General features: G+C 37.2%; 1 protein-coding gene and 2 long non-coding RNA genes across 6 annotated transcripts in view; 1 reads left to right on the forward strand and 2 right to left on the reverse strand.

Moving 5' to 3' along the window:
- TMEM196 (transmembrane protein 196) overlaps window positions 1–7,794 on the forward strand; it is a 48,530-nt gene extending 40,736 nt beyond the window's left edge. For 2 of the 4 annotated variants that reach the window (XM_032873600.1, XM_032873604.1), the window contains exons 3-5: window positions 3,426–3,680; window positions 4,832–4,905; window positions 7,586–7,794. In XM_032873600.1, coding sequence (XP_032729491.1) covers window positions 3,426–3,680; window positions 4,832–4,905; window positions 7,586–7,592 — 336 coding nt within the window. In that variant the 3' untranslated portion in view covers window positions 7,593–7,794. The remainder of the gene's footprint in view (window positions 1–3,425; window positions 3,681–4,831; window positions 4,906–7,585) is intronic. The other 2 variants (XM_032873611.1, XM_032873614.1) reach the window with 1 other exon arrangement.
- Window positions 7,795–7,808: 14 nt separating this feature from the next.
- LOC116877129 lies at window positions 7,809–9,092 on the reverse strand. The gene is made up of 2 exons (XR_004384551.1): window positions 9,035–9,092; window positions 7,809–7,891 (listed from the first exon to the last, which is right to left on the reverse strand). It is a non-coding gene; the product is annotated as an uncharacterized LOC116877129 (long non-coding RNA).
- Window positions 9,093–15,747: 6,655 nt separating this feature from the next.
- On the reverse strand, window positions 15,748–16,588 carry LOC116877132. Its single transcript, XR_004384552.1, has 3 exons — window positions 16,565–16,588; window positions 15,869–15,968; window positions 15,748–15,767 (listed from the first exon to the last, which is right to left on the reverse strand). It is a non-coding gene; the product is annotated as an uncharacterized LOC116877132 (long non-coding RNA).
- Between the last annotated feature and the right edge of the window lie 3,078 nt (window positions 16,589–19,666).

A 19,666-nucleotide genomic window follows, 5' to 3' on the forward strand; every position in this document is an offset into this window, starting at 1 on the left:
ATGATGTTTTTTTGGAGAGTTCAAAAGAGGGAAAAAGCATTTTTTATTTTTTTGTGTGTGATAGGAAAGATCAGAGACCATTGTAAGTTAGCAAAATTAATATTACACTTGGACCCTAGAAAGCAGTCTTTGATCCTAAAAGGAGGTTTCCAGGGGGAGGCCAGTTATCTCAGGAGGGCAGGGATGGGAGTATTAGTTGTTTTTGTTTAACTACTTTTTCAAATCACATATTTTGTGTGTGTATGAGGATACCTCTTGTGACCAAAAAAAATTGAAGCACTTATTGCTTTAGCCATGTGAGATGTAATTTTTAAAAATTACCTAAATGGAAAGTTTTAGATACAAATTTTTGGAGGCTTGTAGTTTGCATCTATCAATCTCCCATTACTTTTTAAACATGACCTTCATTCTCTCCCTACTTTTATTTTACCGGAGTCTTTATGGCTATATAATAACAATATCTTGGGATTTGGAAGAAAGAAAGAGAGAAAGGGAGAGAGAGAAGGAGAGGAAAGAGAGAAGGAAGGGAAGGAGAGAGGGAGAAATGGTGGAAGGAAGGAATGAAGAGAGAGGGAGAGAGAGAGGAAGGAAGGAAGGAATAAAAGAAAGGGGGAGAGAGAGAGGAAGAGAAAGGAAGAAAAGGGCAAAGACAGAATGAGGAAGGGAGAGGAAAAATAGGGCGAGGCAGAGGAGAAGGAACAGGGGAAGGAAAGGGAGGAGAGATGTCTTCATCTATTTGGGCTGTTATAACAAAGAACTGTAGCCTGGGTGGCTTATGAACAACACAAATCTCTTTCTCACGGGGCTGGAGGCTGGACCCAGTTAGTGTAGTTGGGTTCTGGTAAGCTTCTCTTCCAGGTTGCAGATGTTTGACTGTGTCCTCATTTGGCAAAAGGGGAAAGAGAACTCTTAGAATCTCTTTTATAAAGACACTGACCTTAATTAGGAGGACTCCACCTTCCTGACCTAATTATCTTGCGAGATTATCTTCCTGACCAAATTATCTTCCCACCTTCAAATACTATAGTATTAGGGATTAGGCTTCAACAGTTGAACTTAGAGGGACACAAATATTCAGTTCATAGGATAAGGGAAAAGAAAGTCTTTTTTCTGTCTTTCTAAATTCTCTTAAGAGTTATAAAAAATTCATTAGAGCTGAACTTTTTATAAACTACCATTCACTTTAACCTCTTTTACTCTTTGATATTCCCATAGATGACATTTAGCTATCAAGGGTTCTCTACCCTTCAATCAAATTGCATGATAATTTCTCCACTCCAAATATCTCTGGAGTCTAAATTCTCTAGTCTGGTGAGATTTGAAAATCATGTGTGGTTATAAATGTAGGTATAGATTTTAACATTTTAATTCCTAGGTGAGAATGTTCTGTTGGCACGTGTTAATGAAATGTCATGACTTTCAAGACTGAATGAGACTAATAGCAGGAGAGATTACATATTTTCTTATAATAGTCAAATAATTTGTCATTTACTTTCTTAATTAACAGTATTCATTATTTGAAGGCTAGAATGTAACATCTTCCCGTATTTTCTGAGAATGAGCCAACACCCAAGTATTTCCCAAGAAACTGCATACTGTCTGAATATACTTTAAAGATAGTATACTGATTCTATATGAAACTGGGAGCAACAGGTCCCCACTTGGGATGATTCAATTATTTGGTCATTGATACTCAGTATTATATTTAATCCACCGTAAAAATATACTCATCCATCATTGGATTTGCAGTCTTGGAGATAGATACTGTGAAACAGACACAATAAGGATGCTGAATTAAGTTAGAGTTACAAGTTGCAAAGTGCTTATAATTCTTTCTGCCCATCATGCTATTTCACTAAGCTATTTCAGATATCTGGGGTCTTACCCTTTTCTGGGAACTGCATGCCCTTAGTTTAGATGACATGTTATCAGGGAAGCTTTGTCTGAAGCTCCTGGTTGGGCTACATTCTCCTCCTCCTTATTCCAACGGCAACCAATTCATCCCTCTTTCTTAATATTTGCCATGCCAGGTTGAAATGTTAGGTCTCTCTCACGTAAGACCCCAACATACTCAAGGGCAATAACTATGAGTTACTCTTTTTTTAATAATGCCAGCAGCTGCCTCACTCAGGGCCTAAAAGATGCTAGGTGCTCAATAAATGCATTTTAAACTCAGCTCACATCAACAGCAAATAATTCCTGATACTATAAAATTAAATGCTATATTATGTTACATACCTGTTTGCCCAATGGAATTTTGCCAAAGGAGGAGAGCAGCAAATCCAGGAAGGCTTTCCAAAGAAGTTAGGACTGCCTTTGAGTCTTCCATCTAGGAGTCCAAGAAAGAAGCGACATCATTTCCAGGAAATGGAAAATGTCATTGAGGTGGGAATGAACAAGCTGTAGGATTGGCAAGACAGAGGACTGGACTGAAGACCATGTTCTGGAGAAAAATGAAAATAAGTGTGGATAATTAAATTAGTATCACACTATAAAGTATAAGGAGAGCCCATGGGGGAATTTGAACTAAATGCAAATATAAAATAAAATCATTAAAGCTTTTGGAATATTCAGTTAAATTTATGATATTTAGGTAGAATAAAACCCCCAAGGTCTCTTAACAGAGACCCTGATCAAACCAGTAATAGGATCAAAAGCAAAGCCCCATCCTGTGTTTCCCCCAAAACAACCAGAGGGTATTCTTGGAATGTCTATTGTGTATTCTTCACTGTGGTGCCACAGAGTAACAAAAAAATTGTAATATTAAAGGCCAGTTCACAGGGAGTCCCTAAACTATCATTTGGGGAGACAGACACACAATAAAACTCCCAGGAATGAAAAAGAGAAGGAAGCAAACTCCCCACACCCATATAGCTAGAGAAGTATCAAGATCTGAAGTTTGGTGGGACTCATGACAGTTCAATGAGAAGATATTTATATATTTTAGGGGGATTAACATAGTGAAACTGTGTTTAGAGTCAGAAAATCTGGATTCAGTCCCTAAACTTGAGTGTTACCTGCTCACCATTCATGGTCCAAAATGTATATCACAATTTCTCTCAGAGGTTTGCTGGATGAGATCGTATCTGTGCAGGTTCCTAGCATAGTAAGCACATAGTAACTAAATATGATTTAAGTCTGAATCTACCTTGAAGACAAATTTTGCTTACTTCAGGGTTTTCAAAAGATGTATCCTTAGCCTTTATACAGTCAGCTGTCCAGAAACCCTGCGGTCTATGCTCTCTCCACTGAGTCTGCTTGCACAGAAACTTGGTGAAAGGAGAGCGCCTGCCCTCTGAGAAGCACCAAAGCCCCTTCCCTTTACCGTAGCTCAGACATCCTTGAGGTGCAGCAGGACAAGGCACTGTGTTCTGGGTCAGCCTGGCTCCCTCAACTTTGACACTCCCTTTCTTTTTTCTTCCCAGATGATCCTTTTCTCTGCTTGCTGCATCTGTGGACTCATTGGGGGCATCCTGAATGTTCAGTTCCTTCGGGCAGTGACAAAGAAAAACTCTTCCCTCTATTCTCTGCATCTTGCCTCCATGTCCCTCGCATGCATCGGGATCGGCGGCTGCACCCTCTCTTCCTGGCTAACTTGTCGACTAGCCAGCTACGAACAGAGGAGGATGTTTTCGGAGAGGGAGCACTCGCTGCACCACTCTCATGAAATGGCTGAGAAAGTAAGTTTTGTACCTTTTCTGCTCACCGCTAGCATGTGACGAAGACTGCAGTCAAATCTTGGTCAGTCAACTGGCAGCTTTAGACGAGAATTTGAGGAATTGGGATTTTCTACAACTTTGGCCCTATTGGGCTAAGAATAGAAATTTTGTATTATTTTTTTTCTCTGTTATTTTGGGCACACCTATTTTCAACAGTTTCATAGCTCTCTATCTATACCAAAACACAGTTCCTAAAATAGCATTTCATAAAATAGTGAATGCCTTATAAATATGGATTTTTATGTATTATACTGAGGAAAAACACATAAAACTAAATACCCTCTCAACAATGCCAGTTTTAGAAATCTGATGAATTCCCCTTTCTAGCTCACCTCTTGTGCTTGTAAGTAGATGCATCTGATTATGTAAATTAGATTTTGAAGCATAAAAGGACCTTTTAATAAGGCAACAAAAAGCCTTGCCTGCCAGTGCAGATAGTACAGTCCACATAAAGCTTCATTAAATTCTCATCTAAACTTCGTGCATATTTGGGTAGCTTTGCCTATATTTTAAATAATATTCTTGCCTAATTGTTTCATAAAACTCATTCAAACAGGAAGTAACATTTATTGCTTTAAAGGACAGATGATATAGTGAGCTGTCTGTGTTTTGTTGCATTTTGCACGTATTTCTTAATTCAGTTCCTGTTATTGGATCTACGAAGGAAAAGATAAAACATCTGTAAACTAAACTGGCTAAGATAATATTTCACTTGATATCATGGAAATAAAACCACAGAATAGAAGACAGAGTAAGCAAGAGTTACTACCTCATATTCCTTCGTAATGTGATTCTGAAGAAAAAAATATGTATTACATAGTTTTAAGTGTTTCTATTTTGTATGCAATCAATACATTCAAATAAAGAGAGTAGATATTCTTAAATTGCTCCATGAAAAAAGCGATTTGGAACTGATGTACACATGTTCTTAAAAAAAACTATGGTATAATTAACGGGAGTGATAATTTAAAGAAATGGGTTGTTAAAAATAGATTACCGTTAAGTATTTGGATAGTAGCTCATTTGCTCTATTTTTATACTACTGTGATTTAGTTTTTGTGTGTGTGTATGTTTGTACAATATTTATTGTATGATTGTTATATTTACATTAGAGATTGAGGGCTATTGAAATAACCGACTTGCCCAGCTGCCCGGTGGTGCCCCCGACACCAGAGTTACCTACAAGGTACGCTGATTTCTAGGGAGTTACCATGTTGTAATGTCACCTCAGGAAGCGATGCCTCTTTCTAGGAAGCCATGATGTCAGCAGATCAGTCTGGACTGATGCTGCGATATTTGTTGCTCCTCAAAGTATCACTGTCACGAGAACTACTTTGAGGACCCAACAGAAACCTACATGGCAGAGTCTTGCAGCTTGAAAGTTGGTAGAGTATTTAAAATATTCAGCCTCCTATAAGCATCCAAACACACTCCTGTTTGGATGATTCATGACTCCTTTATTTTCTGCTACATCATGATTCTGACTCAATACCATCATTCACAGACCCGAGTTCTGTTTTTAATAATAGGCGTATCTTATAATGACAAACAGTATCTCCTTCATGCCAAAGTTGCATGAGCAAATGACATAAGTTTGACACTAATACAGTAAAAATGCTGTGTGAGACCTGTCTTTTGACAAAATTATCTGATGTGATACATTTCACATTTATTTCCTATACTTTCGGTTGCTAAAAATAAATGTCATTCTCACTTTGGTTAAATGATATAATCGGAAATCCAGAAAGTCTCATTGATACTCTGGCCCAATGGTGGAGAGTATATCCACTTGCAAATAGTCACATTTGGTCCTGCCCAAATTTAGAACATATTCTTCTTATCAAATTGGACATGCCTATTTGCAAATAAACTAAAAATGCTAATGCGTTTAAAACCCAATTTTTGCTCTTTTCTCCTACCCTTGATTTTACAGTGTCCACATTAGTATGAATTTAGTTAGGAAAATGCTTTTCATTTTTAAGCTTTTTGAAAACTGGATTTTTTTTCTTAATGCTGCAATTAAGTATTCTACATTAGATTACTTTTTATGGTTTCTAAGCTACTGTTCTGAATGCAAATTCATTTAGAGAGAAGAAGCACCTAAGAATTTTACTTTTATTAGTTCATTAGGAAATTGTTTTTGTACTCGTATGCGGAATAGAAAAAGGCATATGAGTAAATTTTGTTAAAGATCATTTTTGAAGAATCGCTTCTATTTAACTTGCCACCCACAGTGAGTTTTTGAATGAAGCCTCAAATCAGGTTTCCTGCTGATGAACTTAATCTCAGCCCAACAACCCCACGGTGTTTCCACGCCTACTTTTACCATCTGCACGCCCAGTGAGCCAGTCACTGAACCATCACCAGGCCACAGAAACAGGCTGTTGGCGCCAAAGAACCTTCTTCACTTTCTGTCAGAGTCTTCATCCTAAAAGAGTTTGAGTTTCTCGGCTTTTTTCTTGTATTTTCTTGGCACCTTACCAGGGAGATATAGTGGATAGCCAGCCAGGTATGAGATTACTCCTTAGGACCTGGAAGAGGCCAGGCACTTTGCCTGGAGAGACAGAGCTTGATGTGATAGGATGACACGTCCCCAGTGCCTCTTGTCTCCTTTCTCCCAATTTTCTTGGAAGAAGTTCCACCACATCTTTCAAAACAACAAAGTTTTCAAAGCAAAGTTCAAAAGCCAGGCCAATTTCTACCTTCCCATCCCTCACAGATCCTCTCCCTGAGCAACTTTCCAAACCAGCCAAAGCAAGAAGCAAGTATCTTTATTCTATTTCATCTCCTATATTGAATTTTCTAAGAGAAGAGAGTCAAAATAGGGCATGGATACCTTTTCATTTTTCAAATAAATATTGGGAAGAATTTATAAAGTTTACAAAAGGACACATTTCTAATTCTCCCCCAAATGTCAATCAAATATAAACTGATAGGCTTAAAGTAAATGAACAAGAATTTGGATTTGAATTTTCCTTACTACACTTTTGCAAATAGGCTTGTTCACATGTGGAAAGATTTTTAGATATTTTTGCTTAAATATTCTTTATAATATGGCACACTAGCCATTATAAATGTGAATGGGCTTCACATCTCATTACCTTCTCATATTTAGGGAGGAGTTTAATGTTCAATGATAAGTATGAATTCAAAACATCTAAATTTTTCTTAAATTAACATTTTCTCAAATTGCAAATGGAACTTAACATTAGTTCATCCTTTCTAAGTTTTCATTTGCCTTCCATGTAGTTTTCCTTATTAGCGTCCTTGTAATTGATCCCTTAAGAAACATATTAAGAGGTTTTACTATTTGTTTGGTTGGGCTTTTTTTTTTTTACTGTATGAATGATAGTGTCATGAAAACCAATCTTCCCCACTGTGATCCACCATTGCATATAAGCAATAATCCCCTTGTGGACCTATTTCCGTTCTTTGCAAAAATGCCACACATTTTTCTATAGAATGAGGTAACCCCTAGGCTATGTGGGCACTTCGCTGACACGCTCAGCAGAGAAGCCAATGCAAGGGGTAAGTGTAGGTATTTAACCATCTTCTTTCTAGGTGAGGTCTTTCCAAAGTAAAGTTGAGAAAGAAAAGAAGAGACTCAGGGCACTGGGGACAGACTGAAGTGTTTTTGTGCATAGAAGACTTTGGTCTAACAGACTATCATTTCAGCATTTTCATGTGCTCCAAGATGCCATGAAATTTCATTTTCTCAAATGCAACAACAGTATCAATCCTTGCCCTTCCCCAAAACTCAGGAAGTTTTTCAGTGGCTTGAAATTTCTGTTTTGCAAACCCATTAGCCAAATCAATATCTTACTCTGAAAGTAAATTTTAACTAATTCATCTTATTTTCCTAACAGGAAATGACAGACAACATGAGCAATGGAGGACCACAACTGATATTTAACGGAAGAGTATAATCAATGTTTTAAAGAACTGAACATTTTTTAGGATTTTCATGAGGAAAGGAAATACCAAAGGAGTAGGGGATAAAATTAAAGCAGTTCTTATATTTGCTGTTTTCCCTGATGGGCACCCAGTATAATCATTCTCCCTCAGTTTGCCTCACTTCTTCAGCTTTTTTTTTTTTTTTCTTTTTGGGTGAGAACCTTCCAGAAATGTTCTGGTGCAGTAATTTGAACAGACATTCCAGACTGTTCTAAAGACTTTTCAGGAAAAAAAAAAAAAAAGGAATAAACAGAAAGAAAAATTCATATTCTACAAAAACACTATTTGACTAGCATGAGTATTAAATTTGTAATGACATATTTCATATAAATAATCAAAGTACAAATATCAAGAAATAACAATAAATTATTTATGTCTTTGTTTTGAAAGACAGTGGCTTCAAGAATACCACAATTCAAAACCTCAGTAATGCCTTGTTGTAAAAACATTAAAATTATTTCCAATTTGTGAATGAACTATATTTCATAATTTATTTGTAAATGACAAAAAAACCCTAAAGCATAAAGAAGAAAATTTTTTTAGAGAGAGACCATACTAATCTGTATGATATTTTTGCATTTTTGCACAAGGGTGAAAAGTTATAAATGAATATCATTTAAGGAAAATAAATATGTTTTGATTATACTGTGCAGATTGATCTGCATGTTCATGAATGAGCCTAAGAATAAAATAACACATGTGTGTATGTGTGTGTATATATACTGTAAATATAGAAAATATATACAGCATATATTTATAGCATACATGAATGTAAATAGATAATCAAAAAGAGATTGTAATGCTGTTGGGGTATTATCAGGATTCTATTCCCAAAGAGATGGGAAAGCAATTTTTCAAGGCTTTTCTATGCCCACAAAATCACATGTTTGATTTCTACTAAATTTGTTCATTTTTATTCTTTTTATTATGTCTGCTGTGTGTAAATATCATTGTGACTGATATTTATGGAGTTGAGTGATCTGAATAGTGTAGTATAAAGATAAATTACTTATCTGGCTATTTTACTATTAATGGCATTTCTGTAATAACGATGATTAATACTGATTTATAAACATAACTTTAAATCACATATTTCCACATTTATTAATATAGACATAATGAATTGTGATTTTCATGATACTTACATTTCAAACACTTTACAGCCCAATTAAATTATATAAAAGGACAGATGATGTATGCCCAAAAGGTAAAGTTATAATTTGCTTTGCTAGAATTTAATTTAGATCTTTTCAAAATTTTATAATTTATGAAAATAATATAAACAGACCATTTTTAAGAATATGTATATCCAAAGAACCTGAAAGAGGTCTTTGTAGAAGGAAATAAAACGATAGGCTTACATTTATGTAGTTAAATTCAGTCCTTCTTTTCCACAGGGAAATGTTAAAATAGCCACCTGTGACAATATGAGTAAGCAAGAAAATAGCATGGTCTTTGAAAATATTTATGAGAACGCAACCTCTGATAACAGATAAAGAAATCTAATATTTTAAAATATGTGGTTTTCATTGTATTGGATACTTTAATTTTTCCCCAAAGCTAATCAATTTTCAGGTCATTTGTATGAGTTACTTATTGAACCACAGGTAAATTCAACCATTAATACTCAGGACGAGAACATGTTATCATTTAGAAACAAAATATGGGTTTTAATTATAACAAAATAATAACTCCAGTTAATGGAAATCTGAAGGTCTTCTAGTTTTAGAGTATCGTGATCATCACCTACCCTATTTAAGTTGACTCATAAAAAAAATTCTGGCTGTAGATAGTCAAAAGAAATAGCTGGGCTATGATTGTTTGCTGTAGTGCTTGAAGGCTCCTAACTCATATGAATAACTTCAGTATCCAGTAGATTACAGAAGTTGCCCATAAATACAACCTCAAATAGTGAATTAACATTATCACTGTTCTTTTGATGCCATCAACAGGCATAATCTTTATCACTGAAAATCTAAACTATAGATGCAGATATTTTATATATATGTGGCTCTACTGAATTTACTCAAAGATGTAGTTTTGTACTGAAGGAATAACCACTGACTCTAGGTGGCATTTCTTTGTAGACATATTTGTATAATACAGAGTTCTAATACATCAGTAAGATGTTTTAATGCCTTTTGAAATAATTTATGAAATCACCCATCAAAGGACAAAGTAGGCATATCACTGCTTCAATATAGAGTTAAGAAGAGATGCAATCATGACAGCTACCCAAATAGGCTACTGTGTATATAACCAGACATAGATACGTCTTTAAATGTAGTTCTTTTAACCCAATATTTTCAGGGCTCGGTTATTTAGAAGGGATTTATTTGGGATGTAGAGTGATTCTTTCTGAGATAAGTAGGGGACGTTTGGAAGACATTGTTCAAGTACTTGAAAATTCAACTTTCACAATAAATTGATCTATAAACTAGAATACTTTAAGTGACTACATTATAGTTTTAGTATGTGCCTACCCTTGGGGGAAAGTAAATGCAGAAACAAAATATGTGACAAAATAGTGTGGTGGTGTGCTGTAGAAACTAGCTACAAAAAGGTGAAGTTATTGTAAGCATAAAAGAATAAAAGTGGATTCTGCTTGGAAACTTAAACGTGTGTGTGTGTGTGTGTGTGTTTAAACACACACACACACACACAGTTGTTTAGAAGTGGAACATGGTATGATGACTCTATTGATGTGTCTATGTAATAAAATGGTGTGTTTTGAAACTGCATATGGTGTGAACTCTCTTTTCATCATAATAGAAAAAATAGTTTCCCCCACTAGGTTCTGGGGGACAGAATTGTCCCCTAGATAGGCAGAGGTCAGGGTGCTGTGAATGAAGAGGAGAGAGAGTCCCGGCTCATGGATATGGAATTCAGACAGGGTATTTTCTGAGACAGGAAATGTAGAGAAGGAGTGGTTGAAGATACAGAACAAAATGACCATAAGAAAGTGAGGTCCCCCAGAGGCAGGCATTGATCAGATAGACATTGTAGGAAACAGATTTAGCTATAGATAGTACTGAAGTCGCAGGGGATCTCACAGATGAAATCACAATATTCAGAGAATTCTGCTGACCTGGTGCTTGTCAAATTGTTGCTACTGGCTTTTGGGGTAGACAGTAATTGTGCAAACTGCCTTTTACATTTTAAGCCATTAAGCATCTCTGGTCCCCCATCTAGTAAATGTCAGGAGGATACCCCAGGACAAACAAAAATGTCCTAACAAATTTTCACTTCTCTCTTTAGCAGGTAAGTATTGCCTCCTACTTGAGAGCCACTGAGGAAAACCCTAGAACACAATCCAAAGCAGCCCATGTTAATGCTACGTGAAATGTAGACGTGAATTGCTCCGGGTCATAAACTCACTTTTCTAAGGTCTACCTATATTCTCTGATAGTGTAGCCACTAACCTAACCATGTGTGATTAAATGTATACATAAATTAATCAAACCAAAATTAAGTATTCAGTTTCTCGGCTGAATAGAGCTAGCCACATTCCGGGTACTCGATAACCACACAGGGTAAACATCACCTCAGAAAGTCTTATCGGTCAATGCTAGTCAAAACCACAGTCCTTATCATTAAAATAAAATGTAAAGAAATTGGACTCTCCATGAAATTTGAAGTTGATGGACCAGTTAAGTCCATAGACCAAGAAGAACAAGGAAAAATACAGTGTAGGCCAAATCCATAATAAAGTCTAAAAGTTGCTAGAATTTTCATGTTTAAAAAAAAAAAATTCTGGTCATAGAAATATTCCAGTAAATAACTAAATATTTTGTGTTTGACAGGTAAAATGAGATGTTGTGTAACTTCTATTTTTGAAGAAATTTACTCAGCCTATTACCATACGTCAATGAAAAATTCTGCATTTCTTATGCTTGGGAAGGTGAGAATGACAGTCTGTGGTCCTCTACTCTTTTCATTGACTTAAGCTCAAAAGTGGCATGTTTAGAAACCGTATGTCCAAAGCTGCATTTTCAAAGATTATTTAGCAAACATGTTTAAGAAATTTAGATAGAGCATCTTAAGTACCATTTGGTTAGAACACAGTTTCCAAATAAAGTTTCAGAACTTGGCCTCACTTCATTCTTGCCTTCCTTAAATCGTTTTCCTGGAAACATATGTAATCCTTCTTACTCAAAGTATGTGACAGCCAAGAAATTCAATTATTCCAAAACCATAAATCACAGGTTGTGAGTTACTCAGAGCAGAGGAAACCAATTCAGAAATTGCTTGAAATGTGGATGCCTAGTAAAATTATACAAAAGTGTTTTTTTATTATTCTTTATGCCAGGAAAAATATTTACTGAATATAAGGGTCTTTTACTAGGAATGTATTTCCCAGGAAATGTATTATAAAAAGTCAAACTCTAGATCTAAACAAATTGATTTCAATATTTTAATAGTTCAACATTGTCTATATTAACTAGTTATAAGGACGTAGCCTTCATTTAACTAGAAATCCTTAAGAAGATCCTTAAGAAATCCTTAAGAGCTTCACAGAAAATTCTAAAATTTTGTCAAATTTGCATCAAGTGTTTAGCTAACCTCAAAGAATCAGGACTCATGACTGCTCCTTGTTACTAATCAATCAGGATATTTGTCCTCCCTTCCTCACTAAGACAGGGGTCCTCCAATGTCATTTCACAACATCCTGATGGAGGACTGGAAGATATCCCTTGGGCTCTCCAAGATCATTGCTCAGGAAAGAAAAGCTACAGTTCCCATTGTGGGGGGCTCTACCATCCCTCACTCTGTCCCTCATTGTCAATCAGCCAAGGAAAGAGGTGATATTCAGTCTTACTCATACTAAGTCCTTGAAGTGTACAAATACTGTCTAGATGTGCACTTCACTCCTTAATATCTAAAATATCTTTTGAGATCTGGACTTCTGTGTCTTTTTTATCTTCTAATTATATCAATACTTTGACATTGATCTTTGAGAAGAAAATTTTAAGCTTATTAAGAAGGTTCTAGGTCTTCTAAGATAAAACAAATTGCTGGAAAGAATGTTGTTTCCAAGACACAACAGAGTAAATAGTGATAATACTAGCCTAGTGCTATCTACCAACAAAAAGGACAGTAGTGCAGCTGGTGAGAACCATTTATCAAGGGTTATGATAATGTGCAACTATAAATGTGAATATTCCTCAATCATATTAATATAATTTATTTAACATGAAATGTGGATAACGTGGTAAGACATTATTAATATTTCAACTGAAAGGTAAGGTCATTTCTTGCTGTACCCATGAATCTTAGAGCCATTCAATCATGTCATGTAACTTATATACCCTCAAGTCCATAAAACCATAACTCCATCCCCTTGGAACCACAGCCCTTTATTTGTTCAGCTTCTTCTGATTTCAGATCCAAATTTCTGGTTCTGTGGCAGTGCTTTGATTTCAGTTTCTGGGTCCTGCATCTGAACCTGAGACTTTAACCTCTGTAGTTGTCAAGTTTTGACCGCTACAGCTTCTCACCTCGCTCTAGGCACTCGGATTGGTTTCACGGGTCTCCCACCCCTGAACCAGCTGGTGAAATCCAGCCTTGGTCACCAAGCGGGCAGCAGCTAGTGACAAAAGCAGCTTCAACAAAAATGTTAGTTACCAGCAGACAGGCGTGTGCTCCAACTGGAAATAGGAATGCAAAAGAAGTATCCTAAAGGACAACTAAAGAGAAAACAGGAGCTCTCCATATCTTGAATGTAAAGAGGATGGAAAATCTATGAGGTCATTGGAGACAGGCAGGAAGCCGTAAGTGAGAAACTGAGGCAAGATTATTTCCCCCCTGGGTTTCTTGAGGGGATGGGATCAGCAAGCTGTAGAAAAAAACAATTTTGTCATGAACAAAATTTTGCCTTTATTTACCAGGTAAGTTCATTGCTTGTAGTATCTGTCATTTTCTTCTTTTAAATCTCTAGCTTAGCCTACTCATCTGTGCCAAGAACATAGGAGGAAGAGGTTTTGTTCAAGGGAGCTGACACTTTATACAGTGTTTGTCTAAAGCCAATATGTGCATGACAGCAGGTAACACAAGAAACATCAAGGGAAAGTGAGACACAAGGGAAGCTTTCATTAGTCATTGATCCTTCTCAATGAGGAACACTCCTTTCAGTGTGAATATTAGAGGTCTAGATTTTCATTTTATTGAAAAATTGTGGTTTTTATGTAATATCTTCCCTTGTAAAGTTCTGCTCACTGTTGCATTCTTTCACAACTGGGAAAGTCCCCTTTGCCACGGGATAAAGATGAATTCATTATTGTAATAATTTCCAAAGTGCAGAATTATTAAGAGCCCCCTGTGGCCATAAGAGGGAGTCTGGATATGATCCATTAATATGCATTTTGTTTAATGACTTGAGAGTAAATTGTGTATCAAAATACATCGTGTCTAATTTTCATTTTTATCTACTTTCCACCCTCAAACTTTCCATATCATATTCTTCGGAATCCATTTAGTGTCAAGGATCTGTGAATTCATGCTCACACAGACTCTGCAGGCAGCAGGTGGTTTATTAAACTACAGCTTTAAGGTAATGGTAAAAAAAAAAAAAAAAAAAAAGGAAATGGTTTTCTATTTTTGTTCTGCAGTGAGCTAAAGGCAGATGGAACTAAATGAGAATGTCCAAAGGTATTCTTGAAAGCGCCATGGTTAATATTACTGGCTAATTCCTTGGATTTGAAAACCTTTCAAAAGATGTTGAAACTTTGTTGCAATAAAATCTAGTTGGGGGGCACCTGGGTGGCTCATTTGGTTAAGCCTCTGCCTTCAGCTCAGATCAGGATCCCAGGGTCCTAGATAGAGCCCAGCATTAGGCTCCCTGCTCAATGGAGAGTCTGCTTCTCCCTCTCCCTCTGTCTGCAGCGCCCCCTGCTTGTGCTCTCTCTTTCACTAACTCTCTCTATGTGTCTATTTATAAATAAAATCCCTTTTTTTAAAAAGTCCATTTGGAAAGGAACTAGGGCCTTAGAAGAAATACCAACCGTAGGCTTCATAAAAGGACAGTAAATTATATGAAGATGACATCATAGCTTCAGAAAGGAGCCCCACCACCCATCTTATACCTCCTTTACTCCTTCCCAACCAACAGTGGTTCTCAAGAACCCCCCCCCCCACACACACACACACGTTGACTATTTTTTCTTTCTTTAAAAAAAAAATTTCATTCCAGTACAGTTAAGACACAGTGTTAAAGTATTTCCGGGTTTACAACCGAGTGATTCAACAACTGCGTACATCACAGACATCACCCAGTGCTCACCCTCATAAGCGCACTCTCTAACCCCATCACCTATACCCCCCATCCCCCCACCCACCTCCCATCTGGTAACCATCAGTTTGTTCTCTATAGTTGAGTCTGTTTCTTGTTTTCTCTTTCTCTCTTTCTCAAATCTCTCTCTCTTTCTCCCTTGCTCATTTGTTTTGTTTCTTAGATTCCACGTGTGAGTGAAATGATATGGCATTTGTCTTTCTCTGACTGACTTATTTCACTAATTGTGCTACTGGGTATTTATCCCAAAGTACAAAAACACGAATTCAAAGGCATACATGCCCTCCTATGTTTACAGCAGTATTATTTACAATAGCCAAATTAGGGAAGTAACCCAAGGGTCCATCAATAGATGAATAGATAAAGAAGATGTGGTATATGGTCTCTGTCGTTGCCTTTCTGTTAATAATTGATACCTAGATAGATACTTGCAACCTCAGGTAAGTGGAGTTGAAAATTAATATGATTTTATGTTCTAGGTAATAATCAGAGCATCTAAACTATAGCCAAGAGATAAAATCCACGCATACAGATTAAGGTGTTTAAACATTATTATATTTCGTTACCACAAAAGTGAGAAAGACACAATTCCATTGTTAGAGAGTGAGAATACAATGACTATTTGTGGTCTTTTGCTCTTGTTATTTCCCCCGTAAGTACCTACTATGATTTACAAATAATTAACACTGTAAAAACTATGTATACATTACAAATAAAAGAGGTTGCCTCTAGACTGAAGAAGTTGAACAAACACTGCCTTTTCATGGGAACCAGTGCTTTATATGTGTTTTTGGAGAAATTCTGAACTAAAACAAAAATTAATAAAACATTTTTCAGGTAGGAAGGTAATTGACGCAAAGCAATGTTTAAGATAAAATGATGACAGTGATAAAGAATTTTTGCCTACCTTCTCTTATTTACAGAAGAAAATGTGGCTTATTTGTTGTTAATTTAAATGGTTGTGCCTCCTATTTCAGCAATGGAATTGAAGGAGGATCTAACAATGCCTGAGAGAGAATGGAATACGCACACATGTTAATACAAATAAGAACAACACCTGTTTTTTTTTTTTTTTAAAGACTTCATTTATCTGTCAGAGAGAGAGAGAGAGAGAGAGCACAAGCAGGCAGAGGCAGAGAAAGAGAAGCAGGCTCCCCACTGAACAAGGAGCCCAATGCGGAACTCGATCCCAGGACCTGGGGATCATGACCCGAGCCAAAGGCAGCAGCCCAGCCGACTGAGCCACCCAGGCGTCCCAGAACAACACCTGTTATATAGGGAATTGTTTTCCTTCCTTCCTGAAGATTGTTCTATACTCCTTGGAAATAAATCATCTTTTGACTTAATTTTGTTAGTTCCAATGTACAACTTACCATAATGTTATCCCTTCCAGTACCATCTAGAAGGGTACATAAACTGAAGCTTTTCATTCAGTTTATGAAATGTGTGGAAATTAACCACTGGCATTCTACCTCTCTGAGTCTATGTAAATTGTATACTATTTTATGCTACTTATTTTGCAAACTCTACTGTGTTTGCTAAATCACACGAAAGAAATAATCAGCTACATTGTTAATTACTACTGCATTTATGTCAATTATACCTGAATAAAAATGATCAGTTCAGAACCTCTCTCCTGCATTTCAAGATGCTTTGAGGCATTGGTTCCCAGAGTTTGCAGGTATTATAATCACCTGGAGGGCTTGGTAAACAGATTGCTGAGCTCCATTCCCAGAGTTCTGATTCAGGAAGCCTAGGGTGGGGCCTGAGGATTTGCGTTTCTAACCACATTTCAGGTGGTGCTGATGACAACCAGGGACCTGACCGTTAAGGATGAGTGCAACCAAACCCAAATCCGTCTTCCTGATGGACACATAGTAAAGCCAGTCACTGGGACATCAGGTATGTAGCAAGGAAAAGGTCTGTTTGAGAGGGAGTAAACCAGGAAACCAGAGGACAAGTCTCAAATCCACTTGCCTGAAGGGGAAGAGAACAAGTTTTTTTTTTTTTTTTTTTTTTAAGATTTTATTTATTTATTGGACAGACATAGATCGAAAGTAGGCCGAGAGGCAGGCAGAGGACAGAGAGAGGGGGAAGCAGGCTCCCTGCTGAGCAGAGAGCCCGACACAGGGCTCGACCCCAGGATCATGACCTGAGCTGAAGGCAGAGGCTTTAACCCACTGAGCCACCCAGGGACCCCTGAAAACAAGTTTTTTTATAATCATGGGGGTTGAGATTATATACATGTTGATGAAAAGGGCAGGAAAACAGATGACTATTCATGAAGAAAGATGGAGCATGTGCATTGAGCAAAAGTGTATGTAAGAGACATCCCACATTCACTTTGGGCTGGAGACTTAACACCGGTGAAGCGAAATTTAGCCCCTGAGGTCAGAAAATTATGTTAGGACAAGGAGAAGGGACTGTGGGTATGCTCCGAGAGCCAGTATAAAATGGGGTCTTGGGCTCCTTATCTCTGGTAAGGAATGCAGGGTGCTGCATGTTCACAGGCTAGAGCTAGATCGGTTGACCTGGAGTCCAGGCTTCTGCAGAGATAGTTACTGAGTTTGTTAGTGGAGTCTGAAAAGACACAATAGCTTAATGGGAGGAAACCGTTCTCTGGAAAACAAGCTTTCTACTGCTGGTTTCAACCTCATTAATCCTATGGGGCATGATTTCACTACCAATAAAACATTACCTTATTAAATAAAGCAGCTGGGTTTTAACTTACGGACAGATACATCTGAATGACTCCATTTCTATGGATTTTCAGCAACAGCTACAGCTCGCAAAATGTAAAATCTTGTATATCCACTAAAATATAATGTACTCTCATTGTTTTTCCTTAGTGTAAGCACGGTGCACATCTGTTAGTTCAGCAATATAATAAGCATGTAAGAAGAACATTCAGAGTTAAAAATTGATGCCAGGTCCTTTCTTTGAAGGATCGTAGGTTAAAAACAAACTGTCGATATACAGGTGCTTTGATTCTTGCCACTCTGAAGTACTTTGGGCTAAAGCTAAACTTTAGAAACTTAAAGCTCACAGTTGCCATCTGCTGCCATATTTGTGAATTACATGTAGTTAGCATCAACCAGTAGCTGCTTGGTACATTAGTATCCTGTTCAGACTTTTTTTGGTGTAATTTCCAAAACTCATTAGCAAATTTTATTTTTAAAAAATATTTTATTTATTTATTTATTTGACAGATCACAAGTAGGCAGAGAGAGAGAGGGGAGGAAGCAGGCTCCCTGTTGAGCAGAGAGCTCGACACAGGGCTCGATCCCAGGACCCACAGAGCCACCCAGGCGCCCCTCTTTAGGCAAATTTTAAACATGCATTTCCTGCACCCCCAAAACTATTCTCAAACTAAGCATATTTATTTCAAACAACTAGTTTGTACTGAAGATACTTTATTCCTACTGACAAAATTTCAGGGGTGCATAGATGGCTCAGTCAGTTAAGCATCAGACTCTTGATTGTGGCTCAGGTCATGATCTCAGGGTGGTGGTATCAAACCTCCCATAGGGGTCCACACTCAGCTGGAATCTGTTTGAGATTCTCTTCTTCCTCACCCTCTACCCCACCCCAGCCTGTTCTTTCTAAAATAAATACATAAATCTTTTTTAAAAAAACTATCAAAATTGCACATTTTTATCTCAGTAAATATAGTTCATAGCTAGAGTGAATTTTATCAATAAAATATTTTAAGAGAACACTATATTGAAATCTTTGTTTTAAGCTGAATCAAATGTTTATGTATATGAATTGCTTGTATGGGTAGTACTTTGAAGAGGAGCTGAAATTAATCATATTAGTAACACCAGAACAAAACAAAAAATTCGTTCCCAGATGGGGCGCCTGGGTGGCTCAGTAGGTTAAAGACTCTGCCTTTGGCTCGAGTTGTGATCCTGGGGTCCTGGGATCAAGCCCCACGTCAGGCTCTCTGCTCAGCGGGGAGCCTGCTTCCCCCTCTCTCTCTCTGCCTACTTGTGATCTCTGTCTGTCAAATAAATAAAATCTTTAAAAAAAAATTCATTCCCAGAGATGGGGCCAAGTTATTCTCCAACGTTTATTCAAACTTTTATATGAATGTTCCTCGTAGGTCCAGGACTCTGCTTTGCTCTTCATTCAAGGAAGTTCCAAGCTCCTGCTCCCAAGTTCAGCTTTACAGGCTTCATCAGGCTAAAACAGGCATATTATAACTGATGAGTTGACCATGGACTCCTTAAAGTCTTGATCAAAAACATGCACAGATGCGAGGAAAGCAAACCTACTCTAGCCTGCTAGAGAATGAGACCCATGGAGTTGCCCACACCTGACTTCAGATGCTTGAGTGAGTCCCGCTAAGCCCAGGCCAGATTTGTATTCATAGAATCACAAATTGAATTAGTGATTGCTCTTAAAGCCACCAGATTTGAGGATGGTTTGTCATGAAGCAAAACCCAACTGATGCAATGCCATTTTACCTGCACTGTCCTTCATCTAAAACTATTTTGTGTAAACCTTTCTACATTAACCTTTCTAATTCCATTTTTTTCAGTTAAGTCTCTTCTAATAATTTCAGATTTTTTTTTTCTGTAAAAAGAAAGAAGTTGCCTAATAATGTTACACACCTAGTAAGTGGCAGAGCCAGGATTCAGGCTCACACAATGTAGTTTTAGCCCCAGGCTCCTCACCTCACACTATATTAAACTGTCTAAGA

The sequence above is a fragment of the Lontra canadensis genome, unplaced genomic scaffold (genome assembly GCF_010015895.1).
Source record: "Lontra canadensis isolate GAN:19392208 unplaced genomic scaffold, GSC_riverotter_1.0 scaffold2, whole genome shotgun sequence".
Lineage (NCBI taxonomy): Eukaryota > Metazoa > Chordata > Mammalia > Carnivora > Mustelidae > Lontra > Lontra canadensis.